Raw genomic sequence first — 14,685 nt, 5'->3', positions numbered from 1 at the left:
GTAAATGGATTGGACAACTGCAAGCTGTTACCTCTGTCTTTCTTTTTATCAGTGCTTGATTTTACTATCATTGGGACCATTAAAAGTTAGGTCAAAGCAGTTAGTAGTATATTTGGTTTCTTTCTCTGTTTTAAATGTGTTACTTAGTATGATTCAAGTTATCCTTGAACAATTAAAAATAAATTATAACATGGTTGTTAATACATTTTTTAATAACAAAAACATTTCTTTAGAATGTGAATTCTTGTTTAGATGACTATAATACATATATAGAGGGAAATACTTTGTATATCGTTGGTTTCAAAGTGTTATGATTAAAAACTTGACTTGTTAATTTATTAAACATCAAATTGAAAAGTTGTCTATCATTTTGCATTGAAAAAATCTTCAAAGATATATAGTAGAAAGTAAGAATTTTCAATCATTTTGCAGTGCCTCAGGACTAGGATTACTTTCTGACCAGCAAAGACAAATACTTCTTCATCAACAGCAGTTTCAGCAGTTGTTAAATTCTCAACAGCTCACACCAGTAAGTTCTTCTTTTTGATAAAACATGATTTTTATTAGGAGGCAGTATGTAAGCTATAAAAGATGCTCAATGTGAGTATAGAAATATATGAAATGACAATAATGAATGCATATCCAAAAATAGTTTTTCTTGCCATTTGGCACAGTTTCTGATACCTGTTTATGGCATTTCATTTGTTTGTTCATTCATTGGTTCATTCATTCATTTGCAGCTATTACTACCTGTACTGTGGCCCTGTTGTAGGCTCTGGGGATGGATGCAGCACTGAAAAAAACATAAGTATTTCCAGGGAGCTTAGTTCTGGCTGGGAAGACAGATAGTAAATACACTATAGAGGGAAGGGAGGAGTAGAACATTTTAGATAGGGCTTAAGTGTGTTTTAAATGTGACAGAAAGCCCTATCACTGACTTTTTTAAACTTTTAATTGTATAATATAACAATAATATATATACAAAGAAAAGAAAGAAAAAAAGCAATAGTTTTCAAAGTACTTTTCAGCAAACAGTTACAGGACAGATCCCAGAGTTTGCCATGGGCTACCATACCATCCTCTCAGATTTTTCCTTCTAGCTACTCCAGATTATAGGAGGCTAGAAGGAATATTTTATTATCGTCACAATTGACTTTTTTCTTTTCTGTGAAAAGTACATACAAAAAGGCAATACATTTCAAAGCACCATATCACCATTAGTTGTAGAACAGATTTCAGAGTTAGGCTTGGGGATTTAGGTTTTTACTTCTAGCTGCTCTAAGATATTGGAGACTAAAAGAGGTTATCAAGTTAATATTAGATTCAGCAGTCATACTCATTTGTTAAATCCTATCTTCTCTGTATAGCTCCACCATCACCTTTGATCTTTTATCCCTCTCTTTAGGGATATTTGGGCTATGGCCATTCTAACTTTTTCATGTTGGAAGGGGCTGTCAATAATAGGGTGTGTGTGTATACACCCACATACATATATGCAGCCTCTCAGATTTAGTGATCCTCTCAAAATCCAGAAATAATAATTAGCACTCTGGACTAAATGTTTCTGCTATAAGAGCTTACAATCTAGGCCCCTTTTTCTTATAAGCATTTTCTAGAGGAATCATTGGTGATTTTTAAAAACCTTTTTATTATGGAAAATTTCAAGCATACCACAGGTAGAGAGCTTGGAGCCCTGAAACACCATGACGCGTCCTCCTTCCACCAAGCTTCAGTGTCAGTCCTCTTCTGTTCATCTCGTCTCCTCTGTCCTCACTTCTGTTCTTCAGGCTTATTTTAAAGAATCAGTTGCAGGTGTGTGTGAGCAGAATAGTGACATGATGATAATGTACATTTTTGAAAAGTAACCTGGCTGTTGTATGGAGAATTGTCTGTGTGTTTTGCAGGGAAGGTGTGGATAAAGCAGAAATGGAGAGGCTTTTGGAGTCATTGAGGCAGGAAGTGTGGGCGATGAGGACTGTTTGGAATTGAGGTGTATTTTGAAGACAGAACCAAATAATATTTGTTGGACATAAAAGAAAAAAGAATCCTGAGCAATTGGATGCTGCCTTTTATTGAGATTTATAAAAAAGAACAGGGAATAGCATGCTTGGGAGAGAAAACAGGGAGCCTTATGAATATAGTAAGCTTGAGGTGTCTGCTGCTATGTCAGAGGAAACAGTCGAGGTAGTGGTGCTGTGAGTGTGGGTCCCTGACTCACAGGGGAGGCCTCCCTGCAAGGGAGGTGTGTAGTGCCTGCTTTGCGTAGGGGAAGTGTTAGAACTGACCATGGCTGTGGCTGTCTGACGGTCCTTGTAAAAGGCAGCTGTGGAATGATGGAGATGAAAACCTCATTAAATGGCTTTGAGCAGGCGTGGGGTGGGTGACATGTAGGTGGAGCCCAGGCATCTTTTTTCAGGAGCTTGGCTTTGAAAAGTACAGAATTGGGCAGCTGACAGAGGGCATAGATATAAAGGGGTAGTTTTTATTTATTTCTGATATGATTGCACATGTGCATGTTGACGGGAAATTTCTGGGCCCTTAGATGGCAGGGACGAATGGACCCAGCAGCCCCTGTGCTCCAAGGCTGTGGAGATCCTCTTCTCACATCTCGAATTTTCTTCATTAGGATTTGAAGTAGTCAGCAGAGGGAGAGAGAAAGGGAGATCTACAGGTGTTGATGGTTAGAGAGAAAAGCAGAGGAGGGGGAAGAACAGACATCTTGGGGGTTGGGGCATGGGAGGAGGCCCTGGCTTCACTCGCTCCCTGTCCCATTGTCCCAGCCGGTCCTGGCAAGGTGGGGGTGGGGGTGGGTGGTAGTTCTCCAGCTCCTGCTCTGAGCATACTTTATGTAGTTGGAATGCTTGGAAAGTGCAAGGCTTACTCAACCCTGGATTTTCAGCCTTTATTTATACTTTCTCAAACAGATTTACCTGCCTTCTTGCTTTAGTCAAAAGCATGTTTAAAAAATGTGTTTGATTCTGGTTCATTTTCATTCTTACAGTGTTACAATGTTCTTAAAATGATATAAAGATAAGATTATATATAAACTCTTAAATCCTTTCACTAAAATATGATTTTGGTTTATCTCCTGCCTCATCTTTATGTGAGTTATTAAAACCCAGTTTTCTTGTGGATCTTCCTGTTAATCAAAGTTTTACTCTAATAATAGCACATAGGGACATCTCCTTTCTAGAACATAGCTGATTAAAGAATTTTCAGCAGATTGTGGTTCAGAGACCATAAGGGTTGATGAACTTTAAACTACTTTTTTCCTATCAACCAAGGCGTGGGTGAAGTCTGTTCATTTGTAGGCATTGAACTTGGTACATGCAAGAGTTTTACTATAGGCCATACTTCCTTCTCCCACATGAGAAACTCTTGACCCTACTTCCTGCACAAGCAGCTGCCCTAATTTCCTGCCTGCCATCTCCTACTCAGTTCTTGATCTTCATCTTGACCTGATCTGCCACCAGCATTGGACATGCTTGGCCACTCCCTCCTCCTTGAAGCATTTTCTTCCCTTCTCTTCCAAATGGGCACACACTCTTGGTTTTCTTCCTACTTCTATGGTCCTTCCTCCTCAGCTTCCTCTCTTGGTGCCTTCTCTTCTCATCAACCTCCGAACCTCAGAGTGCCCTAGAACTCAGCCATCCCCTCGGCTTCACAGCTGGAGACACCGTCTCTGCATTGAGATTTTCGACTTCCAGCCCAATGCTCTCTTCTGTCGCCTTGGATGTCTTGGCTCTGCCACCAGCCTGCCCTTCACTCTTCCCCTCAGCAGAGCGCCGCTCCTCCTCACTGCTCCTTCTTCTCTGACACCCACCTTGAGTCCATCAAGAAATGCTGGCGTTGGGGTGCGTCACCGTTCTGTGCACATCCTTCTACTGGCTCTTGTCTTCCATTTCTTCCCTAACTTTTTATTTTGAAATAAGTAATACAAAACCCAAAACCAGAGAACCTCCATCATACCATACCTACCACCAACTTTTGCAATTTTGCCACATCATTCTGTCTCCCCCTTCTGCCAGCTCTATCTACCTATCAGTTTTCTAAACATGTTAGAGTAGGCTGTGTACATCATGCTCCTTGAACACATATATTTCCATGTACATTTCTTAGGAAAAAGGATGTTCACTTATGAAATCGCCTTAAGTGCGGTTATCAAGTTGAAGAAATTTAGTTTTGATGTAAAGTTTATAGTCTATATTTGTGTTTTCATATGACCCAATAATGTCCTATGGGACCTTTTCTCCTCCCTTATTTTATCCAGTGCAAGATATGTATTGCATTCAATTACCATTAGTGCTTTAGTTGTTCTTCTTTTAATTGTGGAAACGTGGAAACATATATACAGCATAGCCTTTGCCATCTCATCCATTCCCAAGAATACCATTCAGTGGGATTATTTGCATTTGCATTTGTATTGCTGTGTCATCCATTACCAGAACTTTCCCATCAATCCAAATAGAAACCCTGTTACCACACAAAGGCGGTAGATTCTTCCCACTAATGTGGGCTCAGTAACCAATTCCCAAGACGCTGAGGCTTCAAGGAGAGAAAGAGTTTATTACTATATGCATAGTAGGAGAGCAGAGCAGATGGTCTGTGGGTCCAAAATCTGTCTCCCCAAGTTTAAGAGATTCAAGTTTTTTTTAAAATTTTTTTTAGGATTTTAGCAAGGGGAGATGAGGTCATTTCAAATACCAATATCAAAGCAGAAAGGAGACAATTGTTATTGTCATCATTTCAAAGCAGAGCATAAGTTGAAAGGAGGGAAGGCAGAGCTATCATTTCTGTACTAAAAGTGTAGACCAAAAGAAAGGAACACAAGTTATCTTTTAATAGCAGAATCTAGCTGATATGATTGACAAATGTCCAGGGCTGAAGCTAGTTAGTTAATGGCTGACTTCATTAGCGTTAGGGCCTTTGCCCTGCAAGAAAATGACCAAAGGGTGTAAGAGCTTTTACAGTTACAAAGGCATAAGATAAGGGCTTTTCCAGTCATTTCAGATATGGAGGCAGCTTAATTTTGGTTTAAGGCTTTCAGGTATTGCCCTGTCTACTCCAGTATCCCTGAAAGCAAAAAGGAATATCTGTAAATGATTCAGTAATCAAAATCATCCCTTAAGTCCTGATTTCTGAGTTATAATTCTACACACATTATGCCGTTACTCTCCACCCCCCTGCTCCTCCCTAGCCCCATCCCCCGTAACCTGTATTCTGTTTTCTGCCCACACATTTGTATTTACGAGCTGTTTTGTATAAGTGGGCTCGTACAATATCTGTCCCTTAGTGTCTGGCTTACTTAACTCAGCATGATGCCTTCAGTGTTCCTCCATATTACGGAACACGTATCGTCAGAACCTCATTCTTTTTATAGCAGAATACTATTCCACTGTATGGACAAATCACATTTTGTTTGTCCAGTTTTCCGCTGGTGGACATTTGGGTTGCTTCCAATTTTTTGGCTATTGTGAATAATGCTACAGTGAACATTGGTGTACAAACATCTGTCCAAGACCATGTTTTAATTCTTTGGTATATATACCTAGAAGTGGGATTGCTGGCATATGGTAATGTTAACTTTTTTATTGTATAGTACAGTATATATGCAAAGCAGAGAAATAAAAAAAGCAGTAGTTTTCAGAGCACTCTTCAAAAAGTGGTTACAGGACAGATCCCAGAGGTTGTCATGGGCTATACCATACGATCCTCTCAGATTTTTCTTTCTAGCTGCTCCAGAATATAGGAGGAGGTTAGAAGGCATAAATATTTGTTTTTCTCACCACAATCGACTTTTTTTCTGAAAAATAACATATATACAAAAAAGCAATAAATCTCAAAGGACAGCCCAACAATTAGTTGTAGAACATATTTCAGAGTTTGATATGGGTTACAATTCCATGATTTTAGATTTTTACTTCTAGCTGCTCTAAGATACTGGAGACTAAAAGATATCATTTTATTGATTCAGCAGTCATATTCATTTGTTAAATCCTATCCTCTCTGTATAACTCCACCATCACCTTTGATCTTTCTATCCCTCTCTTTAGGGGTATTTGGGCTATGGCCATTCTAACTTTTTCATGTTGGAAGGGGCTGTCACTAATATGGGGTAGGGAGATGGAACTAGCTGATGTTCTAGAGAAGCTGGGCCCTCTAGGGTTCAGGACTTATCTGGTCCAGGAACCCATCTCGAGGTTGTAGGTTTCTGGAAAGTTACTCTAGTACATGAAACTCTTGTGGAATCTTATATATTGCCCTAGGTGTGTTGTGTTAACTTTTTGAGGGACTGCTAAACAATTTTCCACAGCAGTTTATACCATTTGCATTCACACAAATATTATATGCGTTTCTCTGCAGCCTGGCCAACATTTTTTTTTTTTTTTTTTTAATGATTGTCATTCCAGTGGATGTGAAGTGGTATTTCATTGTGGTTTTGATTTGTATTGCCCTAATGGCCAATGATATTGAGCATCTTTTCATGTGCTTATTGACCATTTGTATGTCTCCTTTGGTAAAAGGTTTATTCAGGTCCTTTGCCCATTTTTTTAATTGGCTTGTTTGTCTTTTTGTTGTATTGTAGGAAATCTTTATATATTCTGGATATTAGACTCTTGTCAGATACGTGGTTTCCACATAGTTCCTTCCATTCTTTAGGTTGGCTTTTCACTTTCTTAACGATGTCCTTTGATAACGTGCAAGCTAATGTTGATGAAATCCATTGTAGAGTCTACGAAACCATTGCTTACCACAGGTTGTGAAGTCATTTCCTTGTGTTTTCTTCTAGGGGTTTTGTAGTTGTAGCTCTGATATTTAGGATATTGAAGCCTTTTCATTTAATTTCCTGTTTTCTTTTAAGTAAAAGCCAAGTGTACTTGTCCACCGTCCCGAGTCCCACCTTTTTTTCCCTGCTCCCCTATTCCTCAAGCCTCTGTCCACGTGACTGTCCTCCAAGCTGCCCTCTGGGCCCTGCCCTGCTCTGACCAGAGCCCCCTCACACCTTCTAGCTCCCGGCGCCCTCTCTTGTTTCCTTTTTTGCCTTCCCCCGTGGCACGTGTCCCCAGGACGGGCAGATGTTTTTCCCACTGCCGTGTCCCAAGGCCCTGAGACCGTGTCTGGCTCAGGAAGCAGAATGGAGCTGTGTGCAGAGGGGTGGGGGCAGGGGAGTCTTGTGACCTTCTCTGGAAAGACCCCCACTGTGGGGCGTGAATGAAGACTTGAAAGATGTTTTACATTGGAGGTTTGGGCCTCAGGGCACATTCTCCTTGCTCTCTGGACATAACCAAATTTGAATATTGGACTTCTGTCTTGGTTTGCCCCGTGAGGTTGACCTACTATGGTAGGTGGTAATTGCCTGGCACAGGCTGTTATTCCAGGCCAGATACCTGTTCTCCTTCCTAGTAGCCCCGGGGTGGCCCACAGGTAGGTGTCTCCTGTGGTGCAGAGGGGTCCTCCTGCCTCCTGCAGCGCCTGCAGCTCATCTCGTGCCCTCTCTCCTAGGAGCAGCACCAGGCCCTCCTGTACCAGCTCATGCAGCACCACCAGCACCACCAGCCTGAGCTGCAGCAGCTGCAGCTCCCCGGGCCCGCACAGATCCCCATCGGCACCCTCCTGGCGGCCGGCGCCCCGGCACCGCCCCTGCACACCGCCGCCGCCAACCCCTTCCTCAGCATCCACGGGGACGGCGCTGGCCAGAAAGTACCGGTACGTGCACGCTCCCAGGGAGGCCTCCTTCCTGTCCTTTTTTTCATTGCTTTTTGTTAAATACATTATTCCCTGATAACTTCTTCTTAAAAGCAGTTGTTTCAGCAGCTGGGTATTCTAACACCAAGGGGCCTAAGCCAGTTTTTATCTCCTCTTAAGTTGATCAGTTTTGAATTTGCACATAAGGTTTGAAGGCTGTTTCATAATTCTACAAATTTCAAAGTGAAAATACATTTTAGTTAGCAAGTTGTATCAGACAGGCCAATCAACGAATACTTGCTGCTTTCTACAAGTTTTGTTTCATTATCCTGTTCAATTTACAGACCCAGGCTATATAATTTGGGAATATTTTTAGTATTTTACTCCAGAGTACTTCTTAAAACAGAATTATATTTAGAATAATATATAAATTTCAGGGCAGTCCAGTCATTCTGCCAGATTATAGTTGTGGAATTTAAACTTTAAATTCTCTGTTTTATTCATTTCATGTGAGTAACGGCATCTTAGCATTGGTGTAAAAGCTCAGACAAGTGAAACCTGGTCCCAGCGCCACCCAGGCAGGTCCAGTCTGAGGCCACTGCCTCTTGTCTGCCTTACTGGAATGACCGTGTCCCCCTAGAGTCCTAGGGGAGGAAGGGCCTTGGGGTGGGGGGAGACTGGACATCAGCAGAAGGGAGGGAAAGGTGAGGTGGGGGGAGTGAAGCATCCGGAGTTCTGACACTGGCTGCTTTCACTTTGAAACTTCTGGGTACTCTGCTTTTAGTCTCATTTGGAATATTAGTATGTGTTATGTAACAAGAATTGATTCAAAATGTGGATTGTTGGTTTTCATTAGGTTTTGTTTGTCCTGTTGTTTCTTTTCCTTCCTGGTTGTAGAACTCTGTCTTTGCTGACTCTAGAATTAATGTCAGTGATTCTGGGTTAACGTAAGAATTTTTTGCACTGTTTTCACCAGTTTACTATGTTTTTCTTGTGTTAAAAAGTAAATTAATTACAGGCTAGCTTTTCCAGAGTTATACAAGATAAAATGTAATTTTTAATTTAAAAACCACAGCAATATGTAATGGAGCACAGGCAGACTACGACCCCTTAGCTCATGGGACAAACCAGCTGCCACCCTCAGCAGACACAGGGGCAGCCGTGATTGCAGTTGGTAGAAGACTCCCGACCCCCACCCCCCATAGATTAGTAAATGGAGAGTCAGAGACATTAAAGGTCAAAGGACTACTAGCCAGTAAATGGCAGAGGTAGGATCAGAACCAATGACTTTCTAAGTCTGTAGGGAGTTCATTTTCCATGATGCCATGTACAACGTCCCTGGAAAACTTGGTTTTGGGGAATGCTTCCTGATTCCCTCCTGGAGATGGGCATGCTACCCCTTGTCTTTGTATGCTGCTGAATTTAATGATTTTAAAGCAATTGGGTCTTTATGCTGAAAAGCAGCCTTGCAGGCTTGTTGGAAACAAATGAATAACCATATACACTTCATTTTTTTCTCGTTACAATTTCAGTTAAAAGGTTATTGCCTTGAGTGTTGGCCAAAAATTGATTTAACTAATGCAGCTGACTTTTTTTGTCTTTAACTGCAGAGACTTAGTGATAAAACTGGGCCTGTAGCTCAAGAGAAAAGTTGACACTTGAGAAACATCTAGAAATTACTTATCCTGCTGTTGTAGCACTTCATCTGGCTGCCGATGCAGTCTTCTCTCTACAGCTATGAAGAAATGCAACAAGAAACTCACTGCACAACAAAGGGTTAATTGCCACCAGGACATTCTTGTAAGGCATTAATTTTCTTGTTGCTTTGTTGCACTGAAATGGAACTCCCATGCCCCTCACCCCTCTCTCAGATTTTTTGAACTTTGAAAGTTCAGTAACTAATTTTTGTCAGTGGAACAGTATACATACAGTGAGCTTACCAAACTGACAGGCTCACTACATAGTCAGTGCACAGCTGATTTTGTTATAAATTGAAGATATGAATTGCAAAACTGAAGACTTGTTTAATTTACAAACGACTTGATTTTACTGTACAAATTGGAAAATGAAATATGAACTTTTGTTTGGGTTACAGTATGCTTGCCATGTGAGTCAGATCTTAAAACTAATTTCAACGAACTGTCCAACTTCTTTTCTTCTACTGGAGTTTTATGATTAAATATTGCATATAAATCAGCCACCACCTGGGACTTGGTGATCTTTGTGATAGAAATATCCTTACTAATGGGATTTGGCCAATTTTGGTAATCAGGTTAGGATGGTAATGTCTGCTTCTGCTAAAGGTAATTTGCTTTTGCTAAATGCTTTTTTCTTTAGTGTTACGACCTACTCATATTTTAAAGAAACCTTGAGTTAAGTGAGTTCTAAGGCTGCTGGTGGAACTGATCAACTCAAAAGTGAAAGACTTCTTTCAGAAAGAGGGGCCGCTCTGGAAACTGCTGGTGGGGTTTGGCCTTGATCAAGTGCCTGTTGTAGCTGCACTGGGTTGACACGGCCCTAGACAGCTGAGCTGTCCTGGGGTCCCCCCGAGACGGGTTGGGCGCGCAGTGTCGCCCCAGCAGCCTTCCCAGTGTTCTGCCTTCATGCAAACCTTTCTATGCCACTGTAGGTAGCTCAGGCGAACCATTACCTGGGTGTTCATCCACTAATGAGTCACAAGGAAAGGGAAGGGACTTAGTCAGAATACACGTGTTTTCATCTAAACACCCCCCTTTCTATTGGTGGTGGAAGTCCCTGCACACACCGCAGCCATGAGAGCGGGCTCCTTGCCCGGGGGGCAGCTGGGGACCGGGCCATTGGACTGCCTGACACACGTGAATTATTAGTGGAAAAGACCCAGCCGTAATTAGACCTCCACTGTGTACTTAGCTGGAAGAACATGTTAATTCTGCAATATGTCTCTTGGTTAAACATTGCACAGTTCTTACCTCATTTCTGTAAATAAGGTTTTGTGAATCTGTTTTGTATTGTGAAAAATTCATAAGATAACATTGATATTTTGATTTGTAATATTTCTAATTGGTAGATTTAATTGAAAAGTAAAATTAATTTATTTTTCTATGTTCAGGGGAGTTTTAAAGAAAGTCAAATCTTTTGTAGATAATTTAAAAAATCGGTGTGGTTTATTTTACTTATTTAACCCACTGGTTGTTATTCTGTAACAATTTGTATAAATGGTAAATTTTGAATGTGTTATTTTACCTAGATGTAAAATTCCACATGTATTAAAATGTACAAAGTTTTTTGTTAATAAAATTTAATAATGTTTATACTTCTGTGCCATGTCTGTGTGGAGGGGTGAGGGTCCGAGGGCTGGTGGGGGCTGGGGGGAGGAAGGTGCCCCCTGGAAATGGCTGTGGTGCAAAGGGGGATGCAGCTCTGCAGGGAGGTGGGGAGGGGTCTTCTCAGCTGCAGACTCCCCCCTGCCATGCTCGGCCTCGCAGGACCAGAGGTGGGGTTGGCTCCGAGGAATGAAATGTCGCGAGGGCAGGGAAAGCTACTTCTAGGCTTTCCGCTTCATTGAGGAGTGAAGTTTAGCTTCCTGGGAAGACTGTTTTTTGACACCGGTGAAGAACTGTCCCATACGGCCCCTCCCAGCTGCCAGGTGGGTGTCCCCACGCACGTCCCGCGGGGTCTTGTCTAGACTGGGGTTCAGGGGGAGCCGTGGGGGCCGGGCCTGCGGGTTGTGAGGGGTGTTGCAACCCAAGAGCGAAGATTGGGGGTGCCCTTGGCCAGGTAGAGGAAGGGGCTGGTCCTGGACTCCGAGTCGGCCCCCTCCCCCCCAGACAGACGGCGGGGTCCTAGGGATGGCAGGACTGGCACCTCACAGGGACGATGTGCTTCCTGTGGGGGCCCGGCACCCCGGATCTGTCTCCTCCTCCCCACCCCCCCCCGCCCCAGACGCCACTTTTATATCCACACGCTGAAGCCTTTCGAGGTGAAAGGGCAGCGCACTTTGGTAAACATTTGTTAGTTTTTAAAATAATGTTTCCTTTATCGAAGATTCGTGCCAGCTCTGGCCTGCTCGCGACCTCCAACGGCCTACAGCGTTCCCGGGACGCCCCCCCGGGCACGTGGTCCCCCCCTGGCCTGTCGGTCCTGCCTGTCCTGCAGTGGCGCGTCCCTAGCAGTCTAGTCCGGTAAGTCGCCTCCCAGGACTGCCTCGCATGTCCTCTCCACGGTGGCGCCCTGACACCCACCGACTGCATACCCGGCCCTTGTTGCCCCTAGAATGGCCGGTGGTGGCGGGGCCCCTGTCCTAGCCAGAGTGCCCTTTTCTTTTGGGGGTGAGGGTCCCAGGGGACCCTCTTAGGGGAGGAGGGCAGACGAGGTCAGCTCGCACTTGGCCAGGGTGAGGGCCCGGGCGGGGTTAGGGTTAGGGGCGTGGATCTGGTGTGGAAGGAGCCGCCGGAGAGCGCCCGCTTTGTTCCAGAGGAACCAGAGGTGCAGGGCCGGCGCCCGCGAGCCAGCGGGCCGCGGGGGAGGGGGAGGGCGCTGGCGGGCACTTGGGGTGCCCTTGGGGACGCGCCCGGTTCGGAGGGCAGAGGCCAGGGAGCGAGGCGCCTCAGACACAGCAGCGAACGTGCTGACTTCACTTTGCATCTGAGTTTACCTGGTTCCCCCCAATTTTGGGTGATGCTCGGGGTCTCCTGCCTTTCCCAACTGCCCCCTTCACAGGCTGGGCTGCACCGCGTGGTAGCTCCTTGCATGGAGCCCTGCCCGGCCCGGCCACCCCAACGGGGCTCCCTGACCTTCGGCCCGCAGGCCTGTCCCCAGGCAGGGGCTGCGCCCCCAAAGGCTGGCCCTGCGCCTCCCACTTTGCACCCTTCAGGCTCTTGAAATTGTCTCCATTGTTTTCTGGCTCGTGACTTACACTTACTTACCTCCTCACTCAAACAGCGTCTGGGGTCTTGTTGGGTTTGACTCTGGCTTGGGGGTGCATGCGCTGGGAGGGGGTTGCCTGCCACCCGGGTCAGCAGAGGCTGGGCGGGCACCTGCTCTGGACAAAGGGCCTCGGGCGGCCCTTGCGGAGACACCCGGCGGCGGACTGGGGCCCCCTTCTGCGCCCCGTCTCAGGGCGACCTGGGCTGCTGCCCAGCGCTGCCCAAGTCTGCGGCCAGAGGCAGACGCGGGCGGAGAAGACGACAGGAGGCCAGGCTGTCACCCCTGCTGTGCCCAGCCCAGGCCCAGGTGTTGCCCCAGGGGACGGTGGCTCTGGCCCAGACGAGCAGCCCTGCGGGGACAGCACCCGTGGCTGGGGCCTGCAGTGCCCGGAGGTTAGGGCTTGGGGGTCCCCGCAGAGGGCTCAGAGCCCAGTGTCCCTACAGGGTCAGCGAACTGTGTAGACACCGCTCCTCCTCCGCGGGCTGTCCTCTCCCCACCTGGGATCAGGTTGCCACCAAAAACTTGGTGAGAACGGTTGGTATTTCAAACCCTTTGCGTAAAGACAAAATAAAGGCCAGAGGGCTCCTTTCCTTTATTAGGGTATGCAAGATGGGAACTTCCTTCATGGACGCTGTGAATTTCACTGCGAAAGGGGCTCCTCTTTATCCCACACGACCCAGAGCCGGTGCTGAGTTGAAACCCGGGCCCTGCCCGGAGCTGTCCCCCCAAGAGAAAGCCGTGAGCGCCTGCTGGGCCTCCAGGACGGGCTGCAGCAGCGCCTGGGGCAGGGAGGGGCCTGAGGGGCGAGCCCCGGCCACGGGGAGCACACCCCAGGGACGCCCTCAGCGAGAGCTGGTTTTAAAAGCATTCCGAAGGCCGACATGGGGCTGCGGGTCACGCGACCTTATTCCTGAGCCGGGAAGAGCGTCTGAGGGGTCGGGGTGCGCCGGGCGCCCAGGCCTAACTAACTGCGTGGGGGACCCGATGGCCGGACACCGAACAAGGATGAAAAAGGTGGAAGCCCCTCCCCGACCTCCCGCCAGGCCTCACGGCTAAAGCAGCCATACAAAGCTCCCCCTGGGCCGCGGGGGTAGGTGGGGGCAGCGTAGCCGGGACCCCCAAGCCCCGAGTCCCCAGAGAGGACTGTGCAGTGATGGGGCAGGTGGCACTGGGGGAGAGGCAGGGCCTGGGCTCGGGGGTCTCCTGTGGCTCCCCAAACCCGGGTCCATGGGCACACTGAGCGCCAGGGCCTCCCCCTGGGTTCCCGTGGGGTGTTCTTCCCTGCCGGCAGAGGCAGGCAGATGTCCTGGGGCCCATAGGGGAGGAGCAAGCCGTGGTGGGCATCTCCCAGGGACCTTGTGGTGCCCAATGCCCAGAAAATGATGCATCTCAGCAGGGGTGGCAGACCGAAACCCACCTGTGGCACTGCGGCCAGCTAAGACTAAGGCATGATGATGTGACGGGTGTGACTGGGGGTGATGGGGTGATGGGGGGTGATGGTGTGACAAGTGTGACAGGATGATGGGGTATGACGGTGATGGGGTGACAGGGTGTGTGACAGAATGACAGGGTGATGGGGTGACAGGTGTGATGGGTGTGACAGTGTGACCACTGTGATGGGTGTGAGTGTGACGTGACAGTGTGACTGGGTGTGAGTGACGGGGTATGACAGTGTGACTAGTGTGACAGGTGTGTGATGATGGGTGTGACAAGTGACAGGGTGGGCCCCTCCTTCTGGTCCCACACGCACCTTCATGGCACACTGTGCACGGCTGGGAAGAGAGCAGGCCAGAGCGCGGCTGGGGCTGGTGGGGGCTCTGGGGACAACTGCCTGCGGGGGCACATAAGTGAACACCCTTCCCAGGACACGCGCAGGGAAGGGTATGTGTTCAAGGAGGCGATACTGGCAACCTGCTCACAAATGTTCAAGCAACAGACAAAGACAGGGAGGCCGACCGGCCTGGGGGCGCCTGGTCTCAGGTGCGGAACCGGGTTTGTATCGGTTTTCCAATTGTCCTCTTAGTTTGAAGGTATTTCGAAATAAAAAATTTAAGAAAAAAACAAAACGAATAGGTCTATTAGAACACAATATTT

At 46.6% G+C, this 14,685-nt stretch overlaps 1 protein-coding gene across 1 annotated transcript in view; it reads left to right on the top strand.

Annotated features, from left to right (window-relative positions):
- Window positions 1-10,976, top strand: part of MLLT10 (MLLT10 histone lysine methyltransferase DOT1L cofactor) — a 250,202-nt gene extending 239,226 nt beyond the window's left edge. The window contains 3 exon segments of the mRNA XM_077154301.1: window positions 433-529; window positions 7,504-7,707; window positions 9,297-10,976. Coding sequence (XP_077010416.1) covers window positions 433-529; window positions 7,504-7,707; window positions 9,297-9,341 — 346 coding nt within the window. The 3' untranslated portion in view covers window positions 9,342-10,976.
- The last annotated feature ends 3,709 nt before the right edge of the window (window positions 10,977-14,685 follow it).

This window comes from Tamandua tetradactyla, chromosome 1 (genome assembly GCF_023851605.1).
Source record: "Tamandua tetradactyla isolate mTamTet1 chromosome 1, mTamTet1.pri, whole genome shotgun sequence".
In the NCBI taxonomy this organism is placed as follows: Eukaryota; Metazoa; Chordata; class Mammalia; order Pilosa; family Myrmecophagidae; genus Tamandua; species Tamandua tetradactyla.
Note: the sequence above shows the minus strand (reverse complement) of the source record. Positions and strands in the feature narration are given on the sequence as shown.